Source organism: Eschrichtius robustus, chromosome 13 (genome assembly GCF_028021215.1).
Source record: "Eschrichtius robustus isolate mEscRob2 chromosome 13, mEscRob2.pri, whole genome shotgun sequence".
Taxonomy (NCBI): domain Eukaryota; kingdom Metazoa; phylum Chordata; class Mammalia; order Artiodactyla; family Eschrichtiidae; genus Eschrichtius; species Eschrichtius robustus.
In genome coordinates, this window is record NC_090836.1 from 97,010,466 (window position 1) to 97,035,341 (window position 24,876).

The 24,876-nt window shown below is 44.4% G+C and overlaps 2 protein-coding genes across 2 annotated transcripts in view; one reads left to right on the forward strand and one right to left on the reverse strand.

Moving 5' to 3' along the window:
* Positions 1-2,209, reverse strand: part of FAM227A (family with sequence similarity 227 member A) — a 94,416-nt gene extending 92,207 nt beyond the window's left edge. Inside the window, 1 exon segment of the mRNA XM_068561979.1 lies at positions 2,068-2,209. Within this exon segment, the coding sequence (XP_068418080.1) occupies positions 2,068-2,209 (142 nt within the window).
* Positions 2,210-6,483: 4,274 nt separating this feature from the next.
* On the forward strand, positions 6,484-22,228 carry CBY1 (chibby 1, beta catenin antagonist). Its single transcript, XM_068560680.1, has 5 exons — positions 6,484-6,608; positions 18,618-18,733; positions 19,983-20,088; positions 20,173-20,291; positions 21,563-22,228. The coding sequence occupies exons 2-5, from the start codon at positions 18,656-18,658 to the stop codon at positions 21,641-21,643; spliced, it is 384 nt and encodes a 127-aa protein (XP_068416781.1). The 5' UTR covers positions 6,484-6,608; positions 18,618-18,655; the 3' UTR covers positions 21,644-22,228.
* Positions 22,229-24,876: the final 2,648 nt, after the last annotated feature.

The following is a 24,876-nucleotide window of genomic DNA, read 5'->3' on the forward strand; positions in this document are numbered from 1 at the left end:
TGGACTTCTGTGGTATAAGTGTTCTCCAGTCTGTGAGTCACCCACCCAGCAGTTACGGGAGTTGATTTTACTGTGATTGTGCTCCTCCTACCATCTCATTGTGGCTTCTCCTTTGTCTTTGGATGTGGGGTATCTTTTTTGGTGAGTTCCAGTGTTTTCCTGTCAATGATTGTCCAGCAGCTAGTTGTGATTCTGGTGTTCTCGCAAGAGGGAGTGAGAGTACGTCCTTCTACTCCGCCATCTTGGTTCAGGGCCCTCTGTGCTGTCTTTTCACTTAATTATTTTCTCTGCGAACATTCACACTTCTTTTATTTTGTGTTAAATGAGTTGCTTTATAAATTATAAACAAAAATTAACCATATTCTAGATACCTTGGAAAATATAAAAAGAATCACCCATTACGCTACCACCCTAACAACTTGTTAGGTTCTGGGGAGACTTCCTTCCAGCATTATTACATACACACATTTTTTACATAATTATAATATCATTGGATGCCTATTTTACTACTCTGACTTCTCTCCTACTCATTATTACGATTATTTTCCATAAAGCTAAATAATCTTCATAATACTTTAAATGGCAGAATACAAATCCATTTAGAGAATGCATCTTAATAGACTTAACTATCCCTTGGCTATTGAATATTTAAGTTTTTTATAATTTTTTTACAACTACAGATAACGCTGTGATGCACACAGTCACACAGAGAGCTCTTTCCTTCAGGTGAAGGATGCCTGGGTCCAAGGGCATCTTGACCTTGTTTATCACTGTTGAAATTGCTGCTCAGTTCAATGGACTCTCTTACTACCCTCTCTACGTTTGCATTTCTTTCTGTCTTAGCCTCAATTGGTCTAGGATACATCCTTTGTAAAAGCCCCATAATCCTACCACTCCTCACTGCCTTCACATATAGCAAGGTTCACTGTTACTTCCATTACCCTCAAGTGTTCTTACAAATCAGAGGATACTTGACGAATGAAGATGCCAAGGAGGGACACGACAAATCATAGGAAGTGAAATGGATGACTTAGGTTGAGATAAGTGTAGGATTAAGAAGAAAGAGCGTACATTAGAAAAAGGCCCAGGAAAGTGAGACCCTGAAATAGATCCTGATGGGATCATTTGTGCTCATCTTGAGAAGGGTTTCTGAGAGGCATGGAAAGTAAGCTGATGCAGTTTGGTTGGCAGGAGCATGACTTGAAGGTAAATGAGCTTTATATAAGATGGAAAGACAGGGTTATTTATAACCTGAGAGGGTCTTTATTTGCTGGATGAGTTCTATGGTCCCCCAGAGACGGGATTCTGTGGGTCCCTGAGATACAAGGTTCAGGGTCAGAAGTGAGATCAATAAAGGCAGAGTCAGAGAGGAAAGATGCTGGTAGAGCCTGGATGATGTCAGAAGGGGGCAAAGTCTGGGCCCAGGTAGAGGTGCTGGCAGTGGCAGGTGAGAAGAGGAAAGGTCAAAGGGAGTAAAAAAAAAGAAAAAAGAAAAGAAAAGAAAGGAAAAGAAAATAAAGAAAAAAGGGAATTCCTTGCTGGCCCAGTGGTTAGGACTCGGCACTTTCACTGCCAAGGGCCTGGGTTCAATCCCTGATCAGGGAACTAAGATCCTGCAAGCTGCGGTGCAGTGTGGCCACAAAATAAAAAAGAAAAAAATTTTTTAAAAGTTGGGTACTCAGCTAACTAGTCTGAGGGCAGAGGGTTGGACTACAACTTAGCTTCTATCTATAAGCTTAATTCTTTGGAAGGCAGAAGGGAAAGAAAGAGACAATGGGGGAAAAAAGAACATTTTTTTCTCTTCTTCCCCATTCTTTCAACGAATATTTCCAGTATGTCTTCCTTTAGGGCTCTTTCTGATTATCTTAGTAAAACAAACTCAAGACAAACAATCCTTCACAGCCTCCTGTTCTTTTAAAGGACAGGCAGGGCTTAAGTCATTGAAAAAAATTAACAAACATGTAAGAAACGAGCTAGTAAGTGGTGTGTGTTATAGACTCGAGCCCAGGTTACACCTCTGCACGGGTGTGTTTGGTCTCCATTGCGGACGGCACCACAGAAGGATACAGGCTGGACTGTCCTCCAGATTCTTCCTCATGGCATCCTTCACTGCTTTCCGTGCGGTGAATGAGACAGCCGGGTGCTCATCTACTGGCACCATTGGCAAGGCAGTGAAATTGATGACATCCATCTTCCTGAAATCAGCCATTGTCCAGTTTCTTGTAAGCTGACAAACAGTAAGTTTCCACTTTTAAGAGCCTCTCATTCCTCACTACAATCTTGTTTCCTGTTCCACCAGCCTCCTGGGAATCACAAATAGCATACAACCATCTGAGAAAGCACAACCATGCTCATCTCGTAAGCAGGGCTGATAGCGAGGCACATGCTGCATGTTAATGGGGAATAAAGGCTTTTGTCTGAGAAGCCCATTGTTTTGTTTTGTTTTTAATTTTTATTGGAGTATAGCCGATTTTTTTTTTTTTACACAATGTTGTGTTAGTTTCTGCTGTACAGCAGAAAGGCTTTTGTCTGAGAAGCCCATTGTTTTGTTTTGTTTTGTTTTAATTTTTATTGGAGTATAGGTGATTTTTTTTTAACACAATGTTGTGTTAGTTTCTGCTGTACAGCAAACTGAATCCGTTATACATATACATATACATATATCCATTCTTTTTAGATTCTTTTCCCATATAGGTCATTACAGAGTATTGAGTAGAGTTCCCCGTGCTATATAGTAGGTCCTGATTAGTTATCTATTTTACATATAGTACTATGTATATGTCACTCCCAATCTCCCAATTTATCCCTCCCCTGCCCCTTTCCCCCTTGGTAACCATAAGTTTGTTTTCTACATCTGTGACTCTACTTCTGTTTTGTAAATAGTTCATTTGTACCATATTTTTAGATTCCACATATAAGTGATATCATATGGTATTTGTTTTTCCCTTGTCTGACTTACTTCACTCAATATGACAATCTCTAGGTCCTCCCATGTTGCTGCAGATGGCGTTATTTCGTTCTTTTTTATGGCTGGGTAATGTTCCATTGTATATATGTACCACACGAGAAGCCCACATGTGTACGTTGTATATATGTACCACATTCTTAACAGAGAACTTCAAAGCATATATACTTTTGCTTTCTACCTGCTGATCCCCACCACCCCCTGATGAGAATTATTCTGGTTTTAAAAATAAGGTGAGTAGGGAATTCCTGGTGGTCCGGTGGTTAGGACTTGGCGCTCTCACTGGCAGGGGCCCGGGTTCCATCCCTGGTTGGGGAACTAAGATCCCGTAAGCCACACGGCACGGCCAAGTAAGTAAATAAGTAAAAATAAGAAGACTAGACTGCTGAAAAGACGGGGCTCCAGACCATCCAGCAAGCCAGTTTCCAAATTAGAAATGCAGTCAAATCTCTTTGGCTCTCTGAGCCTCACCTGTAAAGTCAGAGATTTGGATTAGGGCCCTAAGCCCCTTTTCGGCTCTCAGATGTTGGGCTTCTATGATACTGGGTCCATCTCCTCAGCATGAGGCTCCTAATCTAGCTGAGGCTTTCTGCTCCCTTTCAGGAAACTGGCCCCACACTACTTTTCCTCCTGGATTTGGAATATTCTGGCCATGGTGCTCTCCTGGGTCCTTGCTTATTGGCCAGGAGGAGTTCATCACTACCATCTGTGGGTCCTCCCTGTCCAGAGCCTGGTGGTATAGGCCTGGTTATAATGAAGTAAAAGACTCAGACCTGCCCTCAAGAAGCTCAGGCATAATGGAAAGAGAGAGAAAAGGTATAGTTTGATGGAAAACTTAATCGAGGTGCCCTTTCACCACAGTCTCCTTTCTTCTCCTTTGGTTCATGCCTTCTGCTCTGCTCTCTTCTCCCCAGCCATCCATCCTACATGCCTGCCCCACCGAACTTCTTCCTGGTCCCTGCCATGCTGTGCGCTTTGTGCCTCTATGCCTTTGTACATGCAGTTCCCTCCATTCAATCAGTCCAGGTGATATGTCTTTTTGGAAAACCTTCCTGAATTACTCCAGGCCATTAGTACCACCCCTTTTCTGTGAAGTCCAGGAGTCTGCTTTCAACTCTCCATTACAGCACTTACAATACAGAACCAGAATTATTTGCTTCTACGTCTTTCTCCATTAGGCAAATTACTCTCTAGGAATTAGGTTCACTCAATATTTGATTCCATTTTTAGCTCGCTCACCACACTTCTTTCTGGTCCAAAGAGGCTATCCATTTTGGGCTGTCCTAAGCTATCCATTTTGGGCTGTCAGTTGGATTGTAGGAAAGGTTGGCCCAGGCTCAGGTCAGTACTATTATTTCCTGCCTCCTGCCCCTAGTCTTTAGCCATACAGGCAAGGGGGTGAGGGTAAAGAGGAGGCAGGTGCATTTTAGGGCTTCTCACTTTTCTTCCACCCACCCACCCCCGCCAGCATGACTGGAAAACTCCATGTTCTCTGAAAAGCCAAGCTTAGGGGGGCCCTGTTAAGAAGCCTCTTGCTTTAGCTTAACATTATTACCCATGCCTAATGGGAGAATTGAATATTATGCTTGTTAAAAGACACATTTAAAATTCTCTGTTCCCTTCTGAAATTTTCATCATATCATTTTAGGATAAGTATTCTCTGAAGCATGATAAGTTTTTACTGTCACTATTTGGGGAGAATAAATGGGTGGGGGAGCAAACTAACTTTATTGAATATCCACCCCGTGCCCAGCACTGTGCTGTATATTAGGGGCAGGTGAGTGGAAGAATAAAAAACGTTCTGCCCTCATGGAGCACATATTCTGGCAGCTGAGATTTGAAAGTCCCTTGTTTAAAGTTAACACATTTTAACTTAAACACGTTAAACAAGTTAAAACAATGCTGACTTTGGAGTCAGACAGACTTTTGTTCCGTTTAAACTTCAGTCATTAAATGACTACTTACTGACTGCCCAACACAGCCAGCGATGTGTCCCTACTTGGGAACAGGATGGTGAGCTAAACCAGACTTTATCCCTGCCTTAATGGAGCTTATGTCTACTAGGGGTGACAAGTGATAATTAATTATATACATAACCATGAATTATAACTGACCACTGCTTCAAAGGGAGGGACACAGTGCTGTGAGAGACGACATAATAGTGGATAACGACCTAGTCAAGGGAGTCAAGACTTGAAGGAAGAGCAGGAGTTAATTAGATAAGTGGGGAGGGGAAATACCACCCAAGCAGAGGGACACACAGTAGAAAGACAGGAAAAGACTAGACCGGTGCATCACAGTAGCCACTAGCCACATGTAACAACTGAGCCCTTGGAATTTGGTTAGTGTGACCGAAACACTAAAATCTTAATTTTAGTTAATTAAAATTTAAAAACTGAAGCAGAATAAACTTTAAAATATTGATTGTATGTTGAAATGATCATATTTGGGACATATGAGTTAAAACATTATTCATATTAACATCACCTGATTTTTTTTTAATTTTAAAAAAATATGGCTACTAGAAAATTCTAAATTATATATGTGGCCCACATTATGTTTCCATTGGACTGTGCTGGGTTAGACCATGTGGTTTGGTTCTAGGACACGGAACTCTCCCCTTTTCAATGAAGTAACGTGTAGTTGGAAGAAAACTGCACTTGGAGCCAGAGACCTATGGGTCCTGCCCCTCACTGGATGGATGACCTGGTGCACTCACTAAGCAGCCAGTAAATATCCCTTGAATGACCCGGAGTGTCTTCATTTGTCAAATGGAACCAGTAATACACACAGGATTTTAGGAGATCTAGAGTTGATTCTCGAGCGGTTCTCTGCCCCTTGCTCACTGTGCGACCTTGAAGCGGCCCCTGACCTCAGGTTCCCCTGCCCGTCAAAGCCGATGAGAGGCCCGGCGTGGGGAGGCTGGCAGGCAGGGTCACTGTCTGTCTGTTCATCTTACCTGAAGACATAGGCGGAATCCGACGAACTCGGGGCCGATTCCGCCACGGCTCCCTCAGGGGACCCTGTAAAGTTCTGGATGGGACACCCGACACCCGTTGTGCCCACAACCACCAGGAAGGGGTGCGCTTTGTTTTGTGGTCTGGGAGGAGGAAGAGAAGGAGGGACGTCGGGGAGAGGCCCATTTTGCGTTTGTAAGTCCTGACGTTCTCCAGGCAACGCGGGCCGCAGCCACCACTCGCACCTTTCCCACGACAACGGAGGCGTGGCGAGCCTCCACCTAGTCCACGAGACGCCGTTACCACGGCGACGGCCCCGTTAGGCGGGGGAGACCAGACCCAGGGGTTTGTGGGGAGGGTGAGTGTGGTTCCTCGTCCTAGCCTATAGCACGGGGCGTGGAAGTGACTCCAGAAGACACTGCCTTTGTGGAGTCTATTAAATATATCGGGGGTAGTCCTCAAGAGTTTCTGGTGCTTCGCGTAGGCTCGCGTTGGGGACCGTGCCGTGCCGGGCACCCCCACCTCCCTCGGTGGTAGAGCCCGGCGGGGCTGCGTGTGCGCGTGCGCGCGGCCGGCGGAGAGGAGGCGCCTGTGGTCGAGGTCGCGGTGGGGGACGCGGTATCTGCTGGGTGCCTAGCGGGAGGTCGGGGGGTTCGCTTGGAACCTCAGCTTCCGGGGCACGTCAGGTACGTCTCCAAGCCCGACGTCGCCTGAGGGCCCGAGGAGGGTTGGGACACCCGGGCGTTCCCCAGGGTACCCAGGGCCTCCCCGCAGCTGGGGCGGCCGGAGGGCGCGGAGCAGGGGGCGGGGGCCGGGTTTACCGCAGGCCCGTCACCTCCTTTATCCAAGTGTGTTTCCTCGTTTGTGAATTGGGGTGGTAATTCCTCTCGTAAGTCAGCTGTGAAGGTGATTAACGAGAGCGTGCGAATGAACGTTTGTTTGCTACCGTTAGTTAACAGCCCTGGGTGGGCGTGTACCTGCGTGGCTTATACTTGGTTGGCTCTGAACTCTTTGAGAGTCCGATGAAAGCGAGAGACTGCTTCCTCACCTTCTTGTTAGATTAAAATAAGATAATGTATTTTATGGCCCATTGCAAACTGTAAAGCGTTGCACGGTGTTGAAGTGATTATTATCATCAGCGCAGAGGAGTAGACCTTATTTGAAGCCCAATTCCACCGCCTTCCCACGGCGTGATTGGGAGCAAGTTACTTAACTTCTCTAAGCCTCAGTTTTCTGATCTGTAGACGGGAACAAACTACTTGATCTACTTCTGCCAGAGTTGTTGTGAGCATCAAATGCCACAGTTTTTTAAAAACACTGAAGCACAAAACAGTCTGTGAGTGGGTACTACTGTTATCCTTGGGGCCCAGGGAAGGTAAGTTGCAGGGTCCCACTGGGGTTGAGAAGCAGAGCAATGGTTGGAACCTAGAAGCTCTCCTTTGTGCTGAGCCCTTTCTCTCCAGCGAGTTTCACTGGAAAGAAGGCTTCCTTGGGCCAAGGGTACAGCTGGGACCTCTTGGTCCACACTAATATTCTAGGATCCCAGGATCTCAGCCAGAGTTGTTTGTAGATGAGTGGATCTGACTTAAAAGCTAGTCCAGACCCTTCCTTTTCCTCATCTGTAATATATTGGTGACGGTGCTTGGCTTAAGTGTTGTGAGAATGAGTGAGGTCATGCGTGAAGTGCCCTTGTTAAAACCTGGAGGAATAAAGTTACTTGGCCAGGGTTTAGTGGGCAACTGAGGGGCAGAGCCAGGCCTAGAACTTGGTCTGTTGTGTCCAGGTGATATGCTCAGGCTTAGTGCTCTTAGCACCATTGTGGGCTTTGCAAGAACAACTTGGCTTATTTTTCCTTCTTCAAATGTCTCCAGATCTTGGAGGGGCAGGGACTGCTTTTCATCTGTTTTTTTGTTCATTTGTTTGGTTTGTTTTTTCATAAGTAATATATGGATATATTATCATTGTAGTAATTTATTAAATACAGAAATATATTTCTTTAATCTAACTTTATATTGTAACATGAAATTGCCACTATTAGGCTGTTTGGTTTTTTTTTTTAACCTTTAAAATGGCAAATTCAGGGAATTCCCTGGTGGTCCAGTGATTAGGACTCGGTGCTCTCACTGCCAGGGGCCCAGGTTCCATCCCTAGTTGGGGAGTTAAGATCCTGCAAGTTGCGCGACTCGGCCAAAAAAAATTAGAATTAAAATTAAAAGTTTTTAAAAATGGCAAATTCAGTTGAGTCAGCCATCCTACTTCCTTTCCCAGATTTAACCACTGTGTGCAGTTTATCCCTCCAAATCTTTTTTATTTAGCGACCTATATTCTCGCTTTTTATTTTCTTTTTGTCTTGTCATGTGAGATTATAGTATACACATTGTTCTGTTGCTTGCTTTGTTTAAAAAATTAATTAATTTATTTATTTTTGGCTGCGTTTGGTCTTCGTTGCTGTGGGCGGGCTTTCTCTGGTTGCAGCGAGCGGAGGCTAACTCTTCGTTGCGGTGCGCAGACTTCTCATTGCGGTGGCTTCTCGTTGTGGAGCACGGGCTCTAGGCATGTGGGCTCAGTAGTTGTGGCTCTCGGGCTCTGGAGCGCAGCCTCAGCAGTTGTGGTGCACGGGCTTAGTTGCTCCGCGGCACGTGGGATCTTCCTGGAACAGGGCTCGAACCCATGTCCCCTGCATTGGCAGGCAGGTTCTTAACCACTGCGCCACCAAGGAAGTCCCTCGCTTGCTTTGTTAATGTTAGAGTGGTCCATGTACAGCTGCCTGTCTGTCTGTCTTTACTTGCCGTCTAGTACTCCCTTATAAGAATGTGCCACGATGTATTTGGCTACAGCAACCATTGGTAGGCATTTTGGATTGTTTCTTATTTTGTGCTGTTATCAACAATAGAGAACATTTGTGTGAACATGTCCAATTCTTTCTGGAGGAGAGTTTTTAGAAGCAGATTTGCTGCCCAAAAAGTATGCACATGAAAAACTTTGCTAGGTTTTGCCTAATTGAAAAAATGATAGCATCTTATGTTTCCACGAAGAGTAAATGAAAGTATCTTTTTCTCCATACCCTCACCAGCATTGGATATTATTGAGCTCTTAAATTTTGCCAGTGTGATGGATGAAAATGCTTCCTTTTATGATGTACCCCATAAGTTTTTTTTTTTTTAAACATCTTTATTGAAGTATAATTGCCTTACAATGGTGTGTTAGCTTCTGCTTTATAACAAAGTGAATCAGTTATACATATACAATATGTTCCCATTTCTCTTCCCTCCCATAAGTTTTTTTTTAATTTTTAATTTATCTTTTGATTTTTTAATTTTAAATTATTTAATTAAAAAAAATTTTTTTTACTTTTTAAAATTTAAAAAAAATTTTTTAATTTTTAAATTTTATTTATTAATTAATTTATTTATTTATTTTTGGCTGTGTTGGGTCTTTATTGCTGCACGCGGGCTTTCTCTAGTTGCGGCAAGCGGGGGCTGCTCTTTGTTGCGGTGCGCAGGCTTCTCATTGCGGTGGCTTCTCTTGTTGCAGAGCACGGGCTCTAGGCACACGGGCTTCAGTAGTTGCAGCATGCAGGCTCAGTAGTTGTGGCTTGTGGGCTCTAGAGTGCAGGCTCAGTAGTGGTGGTGCACGGGCTTAGTTGCTCCGCAGCATGTGGGATCTTCCCAGACCAGGGATCGAACCCATGTGCCCTACACTGGCAGGAGGATTCTTAACCAATGTGCCACCAGGGAAGTCCCCCCCACAAGTTATTAATACGAGGATAATTTGATACACATCTTTAGCCAGCTGACCATGGCTGTGGACCTTGGGAAAATTGGATAACTTCTCCGAGCCCTAGTTTTCTCATCTCTGATATGGACAGGAAAATTACCTTATGGGGTTACTACAAGGAATAAAAGAAATTTATGAAGTGTGCCCAGCATTGTGTCCAAACCCTAGTGGATACGCAGGAAGTGATATTAGTTAGTTTTTGTTGTGACCTTTTCTTTTTTGAGTTAAAAATCTTTCTTCCTGGGGCTTCCCTGGTGGCGCAGTGGTTAAGAATCTGCCTGCCAATGCAAAGGACACAGGTTCGAGCCCTGGCCCGGGAAGATCCCACATGCCGCGGAGCAGCTAATCCCGTGCGCCACAACTACTGAGCCTGAGGTCTAGATCCCACATGCCGCAGAGCAACTAAGCCCGTGCACCACAACTACTGAGCCTGAGATCTAGATCCCACATGCTGCGGAGCAACTAAGCCTGTGTGCCACAACTACTGAGCCTGAGGTCTAGGTCTAGAGCCCACAAGCCACAACTACGGAACCCACATGCCACAACTACTGAAGCCTGCGTGCCTAGAGCCCGTGCTCCGCAACAAGAGAAGCCGTGACAATGAGAACCCTGCACACTGCAACAAAGAGTAGCCCCTGCTCACCGCAACTAGAGAAAGCCCACGCACAGCAATGAAGACCCAACACAGCTAAAAATAAATAAATAAATAAATTTTTAAAAAAAAATCTTTCTTCCTGGATATTCCCATTCCATTCCTGTTCCGCCCTCTGTAGACATAAGATTAATTGTCTTCCCTCTTCCACCCTTTTTCTTTTTTCCAGCAGAAACAATGCCAGGGGCTTCCACTGTGTTTTGGGTGACATGGTAGCACAGCTTCAAATTCCCTCATCATCTTAGTCCTCAGTGCTGTCCCGTCCACCACCAAGCTGGAATCATTCTGGTTTGTCCAAGTGCTAAAGTGTTGTGCCCCAGCCCAAATGCCATCTTCCAGGTTGTGGGTCTACCGCTGTTTGTTTGTGGGGTTTTTTTGGAATTTTATTTAATTTATTTTTTTATACAGCAGGTTCTTATTAGTCATCAGTTTTATACACATCAGTGTATACATGTCAATCCCAGTCGCCCAATTCATCACACCACCACCCCCACCCCCCCCGCCGCTTTCCCCCCTTGGTGTCCCTACGTTTGTTCTCTACATGTGTCTCAATTTCTGCCTTGCAAACTGGTTCATCTGTACCATTTTTCTAGGTTCCACATATATGCGTTAATATACGATATTTGTTTTTCTCTGTCTGACTTACTTCACTCTGTATGACAGTCTCTGGATCCATCCACGTCTCAACAAATGGCCCAATTTCATTCCTTTTTATGGCTGAGTAATATTCCATTGTATATATGTACCACCTCTTCTTTATCCATTCGTCTGTCGATGGGCATTTAGGTTGCTTCCATGACCTGGCTATTGTAAATAGTGCTGCAGTGAACATTGGGGTGCATGTGTCTTTTTGAATTATGGTTTTCTCTGGGTATATGCCCAGTAGTGGGATTGCTGGATCATATGGTAATTTTATTTTTAGTTTTTTAAGGAACCTTGATACTGTTCTCCATAGTGGCTGTAGCAATTTACATTCCCACCAACAGTGCAAGAGGCTTCCCTTTTCTCCACACCCTCTCCAGCATTTGTTGTTTGTAGATTTTCTGATGATGCCCGTTCTAACTGGTGTGAGGTGGTACCTCATTGTAGTTTTGATTTGCATTTCTCTAATAATTAGTGATGTTGAGCAGCTTTTCATGTGCTTTTGGCCATCTGTATGACTTCTTTGGAGAAATGTCTATTTAGGTCTTCTGCCCATTTTTGGATGGGGTGGTTTGTTTTTTTTAATACTGAGCTGCATGAGCTGCTTATATATTTTGGAGATTAATCCTTTTTCCGTTGACTCGTTTGCAAATATTTTCTCCCATTCTGAGGGGTGTCTTTTCGTCTTGTTTATGGTTTCCTTTGCTGTGCAAAAGCTTTAAAGTTTCATTAGGTCCCATTTGTTTATTTTTGTTTTTATTTCCATTACTCTAGGAGGTGGATCAAAAAAGATCTTTCTGTGATTTATGTCAGAGTGTTCTTCCTATATTTTCCTCTGAGACTTTTATAGTGTCCGGTCTTACATTTAGGTCTCGAATCCATTTTGAGTTTATTTTTGTGTATGGTGTTAGGGAGTGTTCTAATTTCATTCTTTTACATGTAGCTGTCCAGTTTTCCCAGCACCACTTATTGAAGAGACGGTCTTTTCTCCATTGTATATCCTTGCCTCCTTTGTCATAGATTAGTTAACCATAGGAGCGTGGGTTTATCTCTGGGCTTTCTATCTTGTTCCATTGATCTATGTTTCTGTTTTTGTGCCAGTACCATATTGTCTTGATTATTGTAGCTTTGTAGTATAGTCTGAAGTCCTACAGCTCCGTTTTTTTCCCTCAAGACTGCTTTGGCTATTCGGGGTCTTTTGTGTCTCCATACAAATTTTAAGATTTTTTTGTTCTAGCTCCGTAAAAAATGCCATTGGTAATTTGATAGGGATTGCATTGAATCTGTAGATTGCTTTGGGTGGTATAGTTATTTTCACAGTCTTGATTCTTCCAATCCAAGAACATGGTATATCTCTCCATCTGTTGGTATCATCTTTAATTTCTTTCATCAGTGTCTTATAGTTTTCTGCATACAGGTCTTTTGTCTCCCTAGGTAGGTTTATTCCTAGGTATTTTATTCTTTTTGTTGCAATGGTAAATGGGAGTGTTTCCTTAATTTCTCTTTCAGATTTTTCATCACTAGTGTATATAGGAATGCAAGAGATTTCTGTGCATTAATTTTGTAAACTGCAACTTTACCAAATTCATTGATTAGCTCTAGTAGTTTTCTGGTGGCATTTTTGGGATTCTGTATGTATAGTATCATGTCCTCTGCAAACAGTGACAGTTTTACTTCTCCGTTTCCAATTTGTATTCCTTTTATTTCTTTTTCTTCTCTGATTGCCGTAGCTAGGACTTCCAAAACTATGTTGAATAATACTGGTGAGAGTGGACATCCTTGTCTTGTTCCTGATCTTAGAGGAAATGCTTTCAGTTTTTCACCATTGAGATGATGTTTGCTGTGGGTTTGTTGTATATGGCCTTTATTATGTTGAGGTAGGTTCCCTCCATGCCCACTTTCTGGAGAGTTTTTATCATAAATGGGTGTTGAATTTTGTCAAAAGCTTTTTCTGCATCTATTGAGGTGATCATATGGTTTTTATTCTTCATTTTGTTAATATGTTGTATCACATTGGTTGATTTGCGTGTATTGAAGAATCCTTCCATCCCTGGGATAAATCCCACTTGATCGTGGTGTATGATCCTTTTAATGTGTTGTTGGATTCTGTTTACTAGTATTTTGCTGAGGATTTTTGCATCTATATTCATCAGTGATATTGGTCTGTAATTTTCTTTTTTTGAAGTACCTTTGTCTGGTTTTGGTATCAGGGTGATGGTGACCTCATAGAATGAGTTTGGGAGTGTTCCTTCCTCTGCAGTTTTTTGGAAGAGTTTGAGAAGGATGGGTGTTAGCTCTTCTCTAAATGTTTAATAGAATTCACCCGTGAAGCCATCTGGTCCTGGACTTTTGTTTGTTGGAAGATTTTTAATCACAGTTTCAATTTCATTACTTGTGATTGGTCTGTTCATATTTTCTATTTCTTCCTGGTTCAGTCTTGGAAGGTTATACCTTTCTAAGCATTTGTCCATTTCTTCCAGGTGGTTCATTTTATTGACATAGAGTTGCTTGTAGTAGTCTCTTAGGATGCTTTGTATTTCTGCGGTGTCTGTTGTAACTTCTCCTTTTTCATTTCTAAGTTTATTGATTTGAGTCCTCTCCCTCTTTTTCTTGATGAGTCTGGCTAATTGTTTATCAATTTTATTTATCTTCTCAAAGAACCAGCTTTTAGTTTTATTGATCTTTGCTATTGTTTTCTTTGTTCCTATTTCATTTATCTCTGCTCTGATCTTTATGATTTCTTTCCTTCTGCTAACTTTGGGCTTTGTTTGCTCTTCTTTCTCTAGTTCCTTTAGGTGTAAGGTTAGATTGTTTATTTGAGATTTTTCTTGTTTCTTGAGGTAGGCTTGTATAGCTATAAACTTCCCTCTTAGAACTGTTTTTGCTGCATCCCATAGGTTTTGGGTCGTCGTGTTTTCATTGTCATTTGTCTCTAGGTATTTTCTGATTTCCTCTTTGACTTCTTCAGTGATCTCTTGGTTATTTAGTAACGTATTGTTTAGCCTCCATGTGTTTGTGTTCTTTACGTTTTTTTTCCTGTAATTCATTTCTAATCTCATACCGTTGTGGTCAGAAAAGATGCTTGTTATGATTTCACTTTTCTTAAATTTACTGAGGCTTGATTTGTGACCCAAGATGTGATATATCCTAGAGAATGTTCCGTGCGCAATTGAGAAGAAAGTGTAATCTGCTGTTTTTGGATGGAATGTCCTTTAAATATCAATTAAATCTACCTGGTCTATTGTGTCATTTAAAGCCTCTGTTTCCTTGTTTATTTTCATCTTGGATGATCTGTCCATTGGGGTAAGTGAGGTGTTAAAGTGCCCCACTATTATTGTGTTACTGTCAACTTCCTCTTTTATAGCTGTTAGCAGTTGCCTTATGTATTGAGGTGCTCCTGTGTTGGGTGCATATATATTTATAATTGTTTTATGTTCTTCTTGGATTGATCCCTTGATCATTATGTAGTGTCCTTCCTTGTCTCTTGTAACATTCTTAATTTTAAAGTCTATTTTATCGGATATGAGTATTGCTACTTCAGCTCTCTTCTGATTTCCATTTGCATGGAATATCTTTTTCCATCCCCTCACTTTCAGTCTGTATGTGTCCCTAGGTCTGAAGTGGGTCTCTTGTAGACAGCATATATATGGGTCTTGTTTTTGTATCCATTCAGCAAGCCTGTGTCTTCTGGTTGGAGCATTTAATCCATTCATGTTTAAGATAATTATCTATATGTATCTTCCTATGACCATTTTCTTAATTGTTTTGGGTTTGTTTTTGTAGGTCCTTTTCTTCTCTTGTGTTTCCCACTTAGAGAAGTTCCTTTAGCATTTGTTGTAGAGCTGGTTTGGTGGTGCTGAATTCTCGTAGCTTTTGCTTGTCTGTAAAGCTTTTGATTTCTCCATCAAATCTGAATGAGATCCTTGCCAGGTAGAGTGATCTTGGTTGTAGGTTCTTCCCTTTCATCACTTTAAGTATATCATGCCACTCCCTTCTGGCTTGTAGAGTTTCTGCTGAGAAGTCAGCTATTAACCTTATGGGAGTTCCCTTGTATGTTATTTGTCATTTCTCCCTTGCTGCTTTCAATAAGTTTTTCTTTGTCTTTAATTTTTGCCAATTTGATTACTATGTGTCTCGGCGTGTTTCTCCTTGGGTTTATCCTGTATGGGACTCTCTGCGCTTCCTGGACTTGGGTGGCTATTTCCTTTCCCATGTTAGGGAAGTTTTTGACTATAATCTCTTCAAATATTTTCTCTGGTCCTTTCTCTCTCTCTTCTCCTTCTGGGACCCCTATAATGCGAATGTTGTTGCGTTTAATGTTGTCCCAGAGGTCTCTTAGGCTGTCTTCATTTCTTTTCATTCTTTTTTCTTTATTCTCTTCCGCAGCAGTGAATTCCACCATTCTGTCTTCCAGGTCACTTATCCGTTCTTCTGCCTCAGTTATTCTGCTATTGATTCCTTCTAGTGTAGTTTTGATTTCAGTTATTGTATTGGTCATCTCTGTTTCTTTGTTCTTTAACTCTTCTAGGTCTTTGTTAAACATTTCTTGCATCTTCTCGATCTTTGCCTCCATTCTTTTTCCGAGGTCCTGGATCATCTTCACTATCATTATTCTGAATTCTTTTTCTGGAAGGTTGCCTATCTCCACTTCATTTAGTTGTTTTTCTGGGGTTTTATCTTGTTCCTTCATCTGGTACATAGCCCTCTGCCTTTCCATCTTGTCTGTCTATCTGTGAATATGGTTTTTGTTCCACAGGCTGCAGGATTGTAGTTCTTCTTGCTTCTGCTATCTGCCCTCTGGTGGATGGGTCTATCTAAGAGGCTTGTGCAAGTTTCGTGATGGGAGGGACTGGTGGTGGGTAGCGCTGACTGTTGCTCTGGTGGGCAGAGCTCAGCAAAACTTTAATCTGCTTGACTGCTGATGGGTGGGGCTGGGTTCCCTGCCTGTTGGTTGTTTGGCCCGAGGCAACCCAACACTGGAGCCTACCTGGGCTCTTTGGTGGGGCTAATGGCAGACTCTGGGAGGGCTCAGGCCAAGGAGTACTTCCCAGAACTTCTGCTGCCAGTGTCCTTGTCCCCACAGTGACACACAGCCACCCCCCACATCTGCAAGAGACCCTCCAACACTAGCAGGTAGGTCTGGTTCAGTCTCCCCTGGGGTCACTGCTCCTTCCCCTGGGTCCCGATGCGCACACTACTTTGTGTGTGCCCTCCAAGAGTGGAGTCTCTGTTTCCCCCAGTCCTGTCGAAGTCCTGCAATCAAATCCCACTAGCCTTCAAAGTCTGATTCTCTAGGAATTCCTCCTCCCGTTGCCGGACCCCCAGGTTGGGAAGCCTGACGTGGGGCTCAGAACCTTCACTCCAGTGGGTGGACTTCTGTGGTATAAGTGTTCTCCAGTCTGTGAGTCACCCACCCAGCAGTTATGGGATTTGATTTTACTGTGATTGCGCCCCTCCTACTGTCTCACTGTGGCTTCTCCCTTGTCTTTGGATGTGGAGTATCTTTTTTGGTGAATTCCAGTGTTTTCCTGTCGATGATTGTCCCGCAGCTAGTTGTGATTCTGGTGTTCTCGCAAGAGGGAGTGAGAGCACGCCCTTCTACTCTGCCATCTTGGTTAAGGGCTCTGTACCACTGTTTGTTTGTTTGTTTTTTAATTTATTTATTTATTTATTTTTGGCTGTGTTGGGTCTTCGTTTCTGCGCGAGGGCCTTCTCTAGTTGCGGCAAGCGGGGGCCAAGCTTCATCGTTGTGCGTGGGCCTCTCACTATCGCAGCCTCTCTTGTTGTGGAGCACAGGCTCCAGACGCGCAGGCTCAGTAGTTGTGGCTCACGGGCCTAGTCGCTCCGCGGCATGTGGGATCTTCCCAGACCAGGGCTCGAACCTGTGTCCTCTGCATTGGCAGGCAGATTCTCAACCACTGCGCCACCAGGGAAGCCCTCTACCACTGTTTTTAATCAGAAACACATACCAGTAAAACTCTTATGAGCACATACCTCTAAATGTCTTATTTATTTATTTATAAGTCATATATGCATATATTTTTGTACAGTGTATATATGTATTGTAAAGCTTCCAAAGAAGCTTCTAAACTTTTATCATTAATTTTAGTGATGTTAATTTCTGCATCACTGAAAACGGCACAGAATTTCTTCTTCATTTTCTCATTTAATATATGTCTTGCTAATTGTGATGAATTCCTACCATGAGTTATCTTTAAATGATAGTTGACATAAAACCTTGTTGCAGATAGTCTTGAGAAATTCCCTGTTTTTTTGGCCAACTTCCTATCAGATATGATAAACTCATTACTATTTCTATCTCATAATGTGGTGAAGGAAGATTTTTATACATGGGAGTAGGAAAAGGGAGAGCTGTGGTACTTTCTTTTTGCTCACCTGTGCTTTCATTATTGTTATCATCAGTCTACAGTTTCTTAGAGGGAATCCTTTTAAGCTGTTTGTGTATTACACATTAAAATTGTGTAATACATGGGAAGAAATGAACTGTGACCCTGCCCCACACCACATACAAAAGTTAATTGCAGATGAGTCATAGTCCTAAATGTGAAAGCCGAAAGAGAAACTTTCCAAAAGTTAATATATGAAAATATCATGACCTTACAGTAGGCAAAAATTTCTTAAATAGGACACAAAAACACTAATCATTAAAAAAATTTTTTGGTAAGTTAGATCCCATTAAAATTAAGAACTTCTTTAATCAAAAAGGAACCAATAGGACTTCCCTGGTGGTGCAGTGGTTAAGAATCCACCTGCTAATGCAGGGGACACAGGTTCGAGCCCTGGTCCGGGAAGATCCTACATGCCGCAGAGCAACTAAGCCCGTGTGCCACAACTACTTAGCCTGCTTTCTAGAGCCTGTGAGCCACAGCTGCTGAGCCCTCGTGCCACAGCTACTGAAACCCATGCGCCTAGATCCCGCGCTCCGCAACAAGAGAAGCCACTGCAATGAGAAGCCCGTGCACCACAACAAAGAGTAGCCCCCGCTCCCTGCAACTAGAGAAAGCCCGCGCGCAGCAACGAAGACCCAATGCAGCCAAAAATAAATAAATAAAATTTTAAGGAAAACGAAGAAAACTTAAAAAGAAACCAATAAAAAAGCAAAAAGGCAAGTCCCAGAAAAGCCTTCATTTCTTGAAAATGGAGTATATGTAGAAGCTGTTACCCTAGCTGTGAGTCTTACCAGTGTTCATGAATAAGTAGGATCACATGCCTTGCCCCAGAGTGTAAATCTGATGATGCCAATTTGTGACAAAACTTAAGACAGGCCAGTTAGGCACTTGCCTGTGGTTAACGTGAACTGCAGAGACACACAGACCTGCGTTCTAATACTCGCTCACACTTAGGACCTTAGTCTTTCTAAACATCATCTGTCAAATAGGTATAGGAAGAGGTACTAAACAGAGAGTGGTTGTGAGGCCTGAGATACTGCCAAGGTTTTGGCACTATGCCTAGCATACAGTGAGCACTCAGCACATGGAAGCTGAGGATTGTTACCCAGGATTGTTAATGGCCGCATGATAAGATGTGTGTTTTCATGATTCCAGGACAGGGGCGCAAGGTCACTGACCCAACTCTTTGTATCCCTGACTTTTTCTGACCCTAGGAGAAGGGAGCATTGACCTTTCCTTCATCAGGCCAAAGATGCCTCTCTTTGGGAGTACATTCAGTCCGAAGAAGACGCCCCCTCGGAAGTCTGCGTCTCTCTCCAACCTGCATAATGTGAGTGTCAGCACGGGGCTCAACCTGGTGTGCAGCGTGACTGGAACGTCAAGCCTGGTTTCTTATGGAAAGTGTGGTCCTCCAGAGGTATCCTCGTGGGAGGGCATCCTTTTAATTCATATTATTGCTATTGCTGAAAACATTTTTTAACTCCTTTTTGGGAATTATTGTCAGAGCTTGTTGAAGAACCTTAAAAGATAGTCGTCCTCATTATGATTTGGGGACCAAATGATGTTTTCCAATTTGACTTCACTTTACTCCCAAGACTTGTCCAGGAATCAGTTTTAGTCCTGTCTAAGAATCAAATTTATTCTCAAAGGATGATGTTTTGCTATCATTAAGAGCATTCAAAAGGATATATCGGGGCTTCCCTGGTGGCGCAGTGGTTGAGAATCTGCCTGCCAATGCAGGGGACACGGGTTCGAGCCCTGGTCTGGGAAGATCCCACATGCCGTGGAGCGACTGGGCCCGTGAGCCACAATTGCTGAGCTTGCGCATCTGGAGCCTGTGCTCCGCAACAAGAGAGGCCGCGATGGTGAGAGGCCCGCGCACCGCGATGAAGAGTGGCCCCCGCTTGCCGCAACCAGAGAAAGCCCTCGCACAGAAACGAAGACCCAACACAGCCATAAATAAATAAATAAATAAATAAAATTTAAAAAAAAAAAAAAAAAAGGATATATCACAGCTCCAAAGACAGTTTCTGAGCTCCTTGAGGGCAGAGGGGTTGCATTCATTTCTGTATATCCAGTACCAGTCCTGGTGCAGAGTGGGCGCTCAGTGAGCTGTAGAAACACTGAAAAACACATTAAAGAACAGCTACTACTACTCATTGGGCCTTAGCATTTTATGCCTTTTCCAGGACATACGTAGCTCCATAAGAAACAAATGATAGCTCGGGCTTATTACATTTAAAAAGAACTTTTCACTTTATTAAAAATTTACAGTAGGATTTCTTAAACTGGTAAGTGCCGTGTAGATACGAAATAATTCAGTTTGCAAATTTCAGCATATATAGCTTTTCCAGAAAATATCTATGGTATAAAGCTGTACGTTTCTTCTCTCTTATAGTTTAAAAGTTTTGGGGACACCTTATTTAATTTTCTGACTTAAAAAAAATTACTAAATGTGCTGGGTAAGGATTATAGAGAAGAAATGAGTTGTTGGGATCGTACCGTTAGCAGGAGAGGTGCTGGGCCTACAGCCCCTGTGCTCCGGCCTCCTGAAGCCAGCATGCGCGTCTCCCCCACAGTTGGATCGGTCGACCCGGGAGGTGGAGCTGGGCCTTGACTATGGAACGCCCACCATGAACCTGGCCGGGCAGAGCCTGAAGTTTGAAAACGGCCAGTGGATAGCAGGTGGGCTGCATTCCCTACAATTTTGCCCAGCAAGATGGTGGAAGGAAACCGCCCTTGTGACTGCTGCTTGTGTCCTTCCACCAGAGACAGGGATTAGTGGAGGTGTGGACCGGAGGGAGGCCCAGCGCCTCCGGAGGCGGAACCAGCAGCTGGAGGAGGAGAACAATCTCTTGCGGCTGAAGGTGGACATCCTGCTGGACATGGTGAGGAGGGTGGTGGGGAGGGAAGCCTTGGCTCTCCTTGGGCAGGTCCACTGCGAGTCCTTTCAGCCAGCCCACACCTCTCGAGTGCCAGTTTGCTCAGGTACATTGCTGTGAATCCAAAGATGCAAAACCAAATCAGACGCAGTCCCCACCCTCCAGGGCTCCCAGTCTAGTGGGGAGATAGACAGTAAACATAGTGACAGTGCCTCATGGTAAGGGCAGTGATCAGAGTCTTTCCGGGGCCTGGCATCCACACATGGGAGAGAGAGATTCCTTCTGTCCAGTCAGGAGGATGTTGCAGGGGAAGGGATATTTGAGCTGAATGTGGAAAGATAAAGGTGGGAATGGAGGCTGGGATGAAGGCATTCAGGAAGAAGGACAGCCTGCTCCTGGCTGGACAAGGTCCTGCACCACGCAGCCATTAGTCAGTGCCCCGCGCAGACCTGCCGAGGGGCACTCTCTGCGTTGGCATCGGTTTCCTGTGGCTTTTAAAAACCCAACAACCTGTTGAGCCTAGGGGTGTGTGTGACGGTTGGTTGAGAGGCAGGAGAGCACACACTGCAGTGGTTAAGAGCATGTGTCTAGAGCTAAACTGCCCAGGTCCCTGGCCCAGCTCCACCACTGGCTATGTGACTTCAGGCAAGTTACTTAACTGCTCTGTATCTGTAAGAAACCTAGTATCTTCAGCAATAAAATGGGCACGATAGTAGGATCTGCCTCATTAGTGAGTTAATAATATAAGCAAAGCTCTTGGAATAGTGTCTTGCTCAGGAAGTGCAGCTCTTCTGTTTCACAGTAAGCGGACCTCTGGAGTTTGTATCTCTCCATCCCTGCCTGGAGTGTCTTCCACCCTCTCCTCTAAAGGCCACTGAAGGATTCTGATGCGGGAAGTGGCATGCTTTTTTAAACATTTTTATGTGAGCCACGACTCAAAAGCAACTTAGACCTTAGTCCTTTAACCTTAAAATCACCAATATTTGCCTTTTTCATCCCCTGAAACCTGGTGTCCTTCGCGCAGTGAGTGCCACGCAATCCTAGGTGATCAAAAATGTTGATAGAATGGACGGTGAATGTTCTTCAAGTGCTTGAGGCCCTGAGTCATCAGGAGGTTACTTTCTGCCCAGTTACCAAGGGGTTCCCGTCGTGGAGGCTGCCGGCAGCGTTAAGGGAAATGCCGTGGGGCTTCTCCCAGCGCGCAGGGCTGGCCTTGCCAACCTGAAACGTAGCCCAGAAACGTCCTCCTTTATAACGGTTTGCTGCTCTACTTCCAGCTCTCTGAGACCACCGCCGAATCCCACTTAATGGAGAAGGAGCTGGATGAACTGAAGAGTGTCAGCCGGCGGAGAAAATGAAGACCCCAAAGACACCCGTTAGGAGCACAGGGGGAAACCCGTTCATCAGAAGAGGAGGATGTGGCTGAGGGAATTTTTAACCAAACTAGTGGATTAGGTCCTGGGAGAGTAGCATATAATGGGGCCAAAGACACTGGCCCCCTTAGGTCGACAGTAGGAAGGTGACAGCGTAGTGGATTCCAGGCCAGTCCTGTGCTTCACAGCATAAGGAGGCCTCCTCAGGGAGGTCTGGGGTGACGGAGGCCTTTGGGTGTTCTCCAGTCACTGAACACACAAATGCCCGCAGCCCAGGCTCACCCTCATCGGACGGAGTTCGTCGTATCATCCCCTCACACTGTTGTGTGCGGTGCGGCATCAGGTGTACAGAGCCTTGTTGTTAGGGGTCTCAGATAAGGAGCTCTCCCGGTTCTCTGCCCTTCAGGCCACTCTCTCCCTCCTTCAAAGAACACGCGTTCCCCAAATCCACAGCCTCCTCTGGCTTCAGCTTCTCAGCAGCAAGCACCGACCTCCCACGGCAACACTGTATTTTTGTGCTACTTTTCTGTTCACCGTACTTTTTTAAATTAAATGATGTTCTGTAATCTCTCTCTGGCCGAAGTGACTGAAAAAAGAAACCTCAGTTCTTGAAGAAGTAAATAATGGAGGCTGGGTTCTAAGCTTCCGATACTCCATCCAAAGACAGAACTTTTAGGTTGTGGGGGAAGGTCACCGCTGCAGGAGAAGCATTCCAGCTTCCTGGGCGTTGGCGGAGGCTGATCTGGAACAGAGCGGTCTCTCTGCTCAGATTCCCCTGCCTTCCTCTTTGGGGGTGTTGGAACTAGCCTGGACCGGGCAGGGACCGAGTGGTTGGGATGGGGGGCTGCTCTCCCGGAGTGGGAATCCGTGTCTTGCAGTGAGCTGGGCTTCTCTGGCTGGGGGAGGGAGCCAGCCAAAGGCAGTAAGAGGGAGTCGAGCTTCCAAAGTCAAGGGGGGAGGCACTGAGGGTGGGGACACAGAGCCCCAGGCTCTAGACCAGGGATGGCTACTAAGGTCAGAACACCTGTCACCCACCTGGATGGGGCTCGGGATGGTGCTCACACTCTCATTTCCTCCTCAGCTCAGCCCTCTGGAGCAGGGCCTGTCAGTCAGCATGCCTACTGGCAGATAAGGAACCAAACCCCAGGAGGTTCAGAAACTGGTCTAGGATCAGACAGCGGAAGTGTGGGAGCCTGCTGATTCCCAGCCCCCAGTGAAAGAGGGGAGCTGGGTGGGGGGGCTGCCTCAAATGGAGGCTGCTGTGCGTAGGCCATCCTCAGGGCCAGCTCCGTGGCGGATGGATAGAGAAGCACGAGCTGTAGCCCCAGCCCATAACCTTCCTTCCCGATAACAGGCGAGACTAATTCGGAAGACATTGGAAAAGGATGTTATATGAGGGTGTAAATCTTCAGGTGCAGATAATAGGCGCAATTGAGAGTTTGCCTATTCCTAGACCGGTACCATTAGCAACCAGTTACCCTGCACCCTGGATACCAGACATCTGTAGACAGTCCCCCTGACTTATGATGGTTCAACTTACAATTTTTCGACTTTACGGTGGTACAAAAGTGATACGCATTTAGTATAAACTGTACTTTGAATTTTGAATTTTGATAGTTTTCCGGGCTAGCGAAATGCAATACGATGCTCATGATACGAGGCAGTGGCAGTGAGCTGCAGCTCCCCATCAGCACGCAGTCACGAGGATGAACAATCAACACGCTTAAAACCAGTCTGGACCCAGACAACCACTCTGTTTTTCATTTCAGTACAGTATCCGAAAAATTACATGAGATATTCAACACTTTTTGTAAAATAGGCTTTGTGTTAGATGATTTTGCCCACCTGTAGGCTAATGTAAGTGTTCTGAGCACATGTAAGTTGGCTAAGCTAAGATGTCTGGTAGGTTAGGGGTATTACATGCATTTTCGACTTATGTTCTCAACTTATGATGGGTTTATTGGGACATAAACCAAAGAAGGGCTATATTTCTAATTCTCATGAGAATTTTTCAAGTTTCTTATCGTCATCCCCTGCTTTTAGATGAAGAAACAAGCCCAGCAAGGTGATACAGCTGGGAGGGAAGGAGCTAGGACTGAAACCTTTGGAGTCAGGAGGGGCACGTTTGGTTGTCATAGTGACGTGGGTCCTGGTCCCCTCCGCACCACCACTGGCACCTGAGGGGGCTGCAGCCATGTGGGATGGCTCTGCAGTGAAGAAGGACTTGTATTTGGGGTGATGAGGGAAGCAAGCCATTGATGAGTTTCAGCAGAGGAATGCTATGATTGACTTTAAAAAAAAAAAAAAGATCCCTCTGGCTTCTGTGTGGTCAGAACAGACTGAAGAGCGCAAGGCTGGGACCAGGGAAGTGGCAGTAGAGGAGGTGAAGTGGTCAAATTCTAGGCAGGAATTGAAGGTGGAGCCCACCATCAAATTGTAAGTTTGCTGATGGATGTGGTGTGTGAGCTGAGTCAAGGATAATCCTATTAATGAAAATCTGTAAGAAATGGGAAAAAGAATCAGCTATATGTCACCACCCTAACCCTTGTTGGTTTTTTTCCCCCCATTGAAATGCTACGTACTTTCAGGAATTCCCTGGCGGTCCAGTGGTTAGGACTCTGCGCTTTCACTGCTGAGGACCCAGGTTCAATCCCTGGTCAGGGAGCTAAGATCCTGAAAGCTGGGCAGTGTGGCCAAAAAAAAAGAAAAAACAAATGCTACATGCTTTAAAGATTTACCTCTTTGTCCGATACATCTATTAGGTTCTGGCTAAAATACTTCCTCCTCAAAGCCTTTATTGACCTAATCTACTACTTCTGGGGGCACCCAAGTAAATAGTGCTGTCTACTTGACATTATCATTTGTAATCACTACAACGGTTTTGTAAATTTCTGAGCTGAGTGTCAGATTAGGGAAGAACTGTTACTGAAGAGCTGAGATGGAAAGTTCTGCGGGTGTGAGGGAGGGAGTGCAAAAAAATCAGAGGAAATCTTACAGTTTGAGGCTTAACAAGGGGATCCATATGCACAATTGTACAGATATGGGCTAATGTGTATGTTTTATTGGGGGGGAGTACTTATAGCTTTTGTAAAATTCTCAAAGGGATCTACGCCCCACACGGAAGCGAACTGAATTAGGAACTACTATACTACCAGTTTCACGTTCTGACAAGACAGGAACAGGAAAGGTGGAGACCATGGACTTGAGGGATAGGGAAT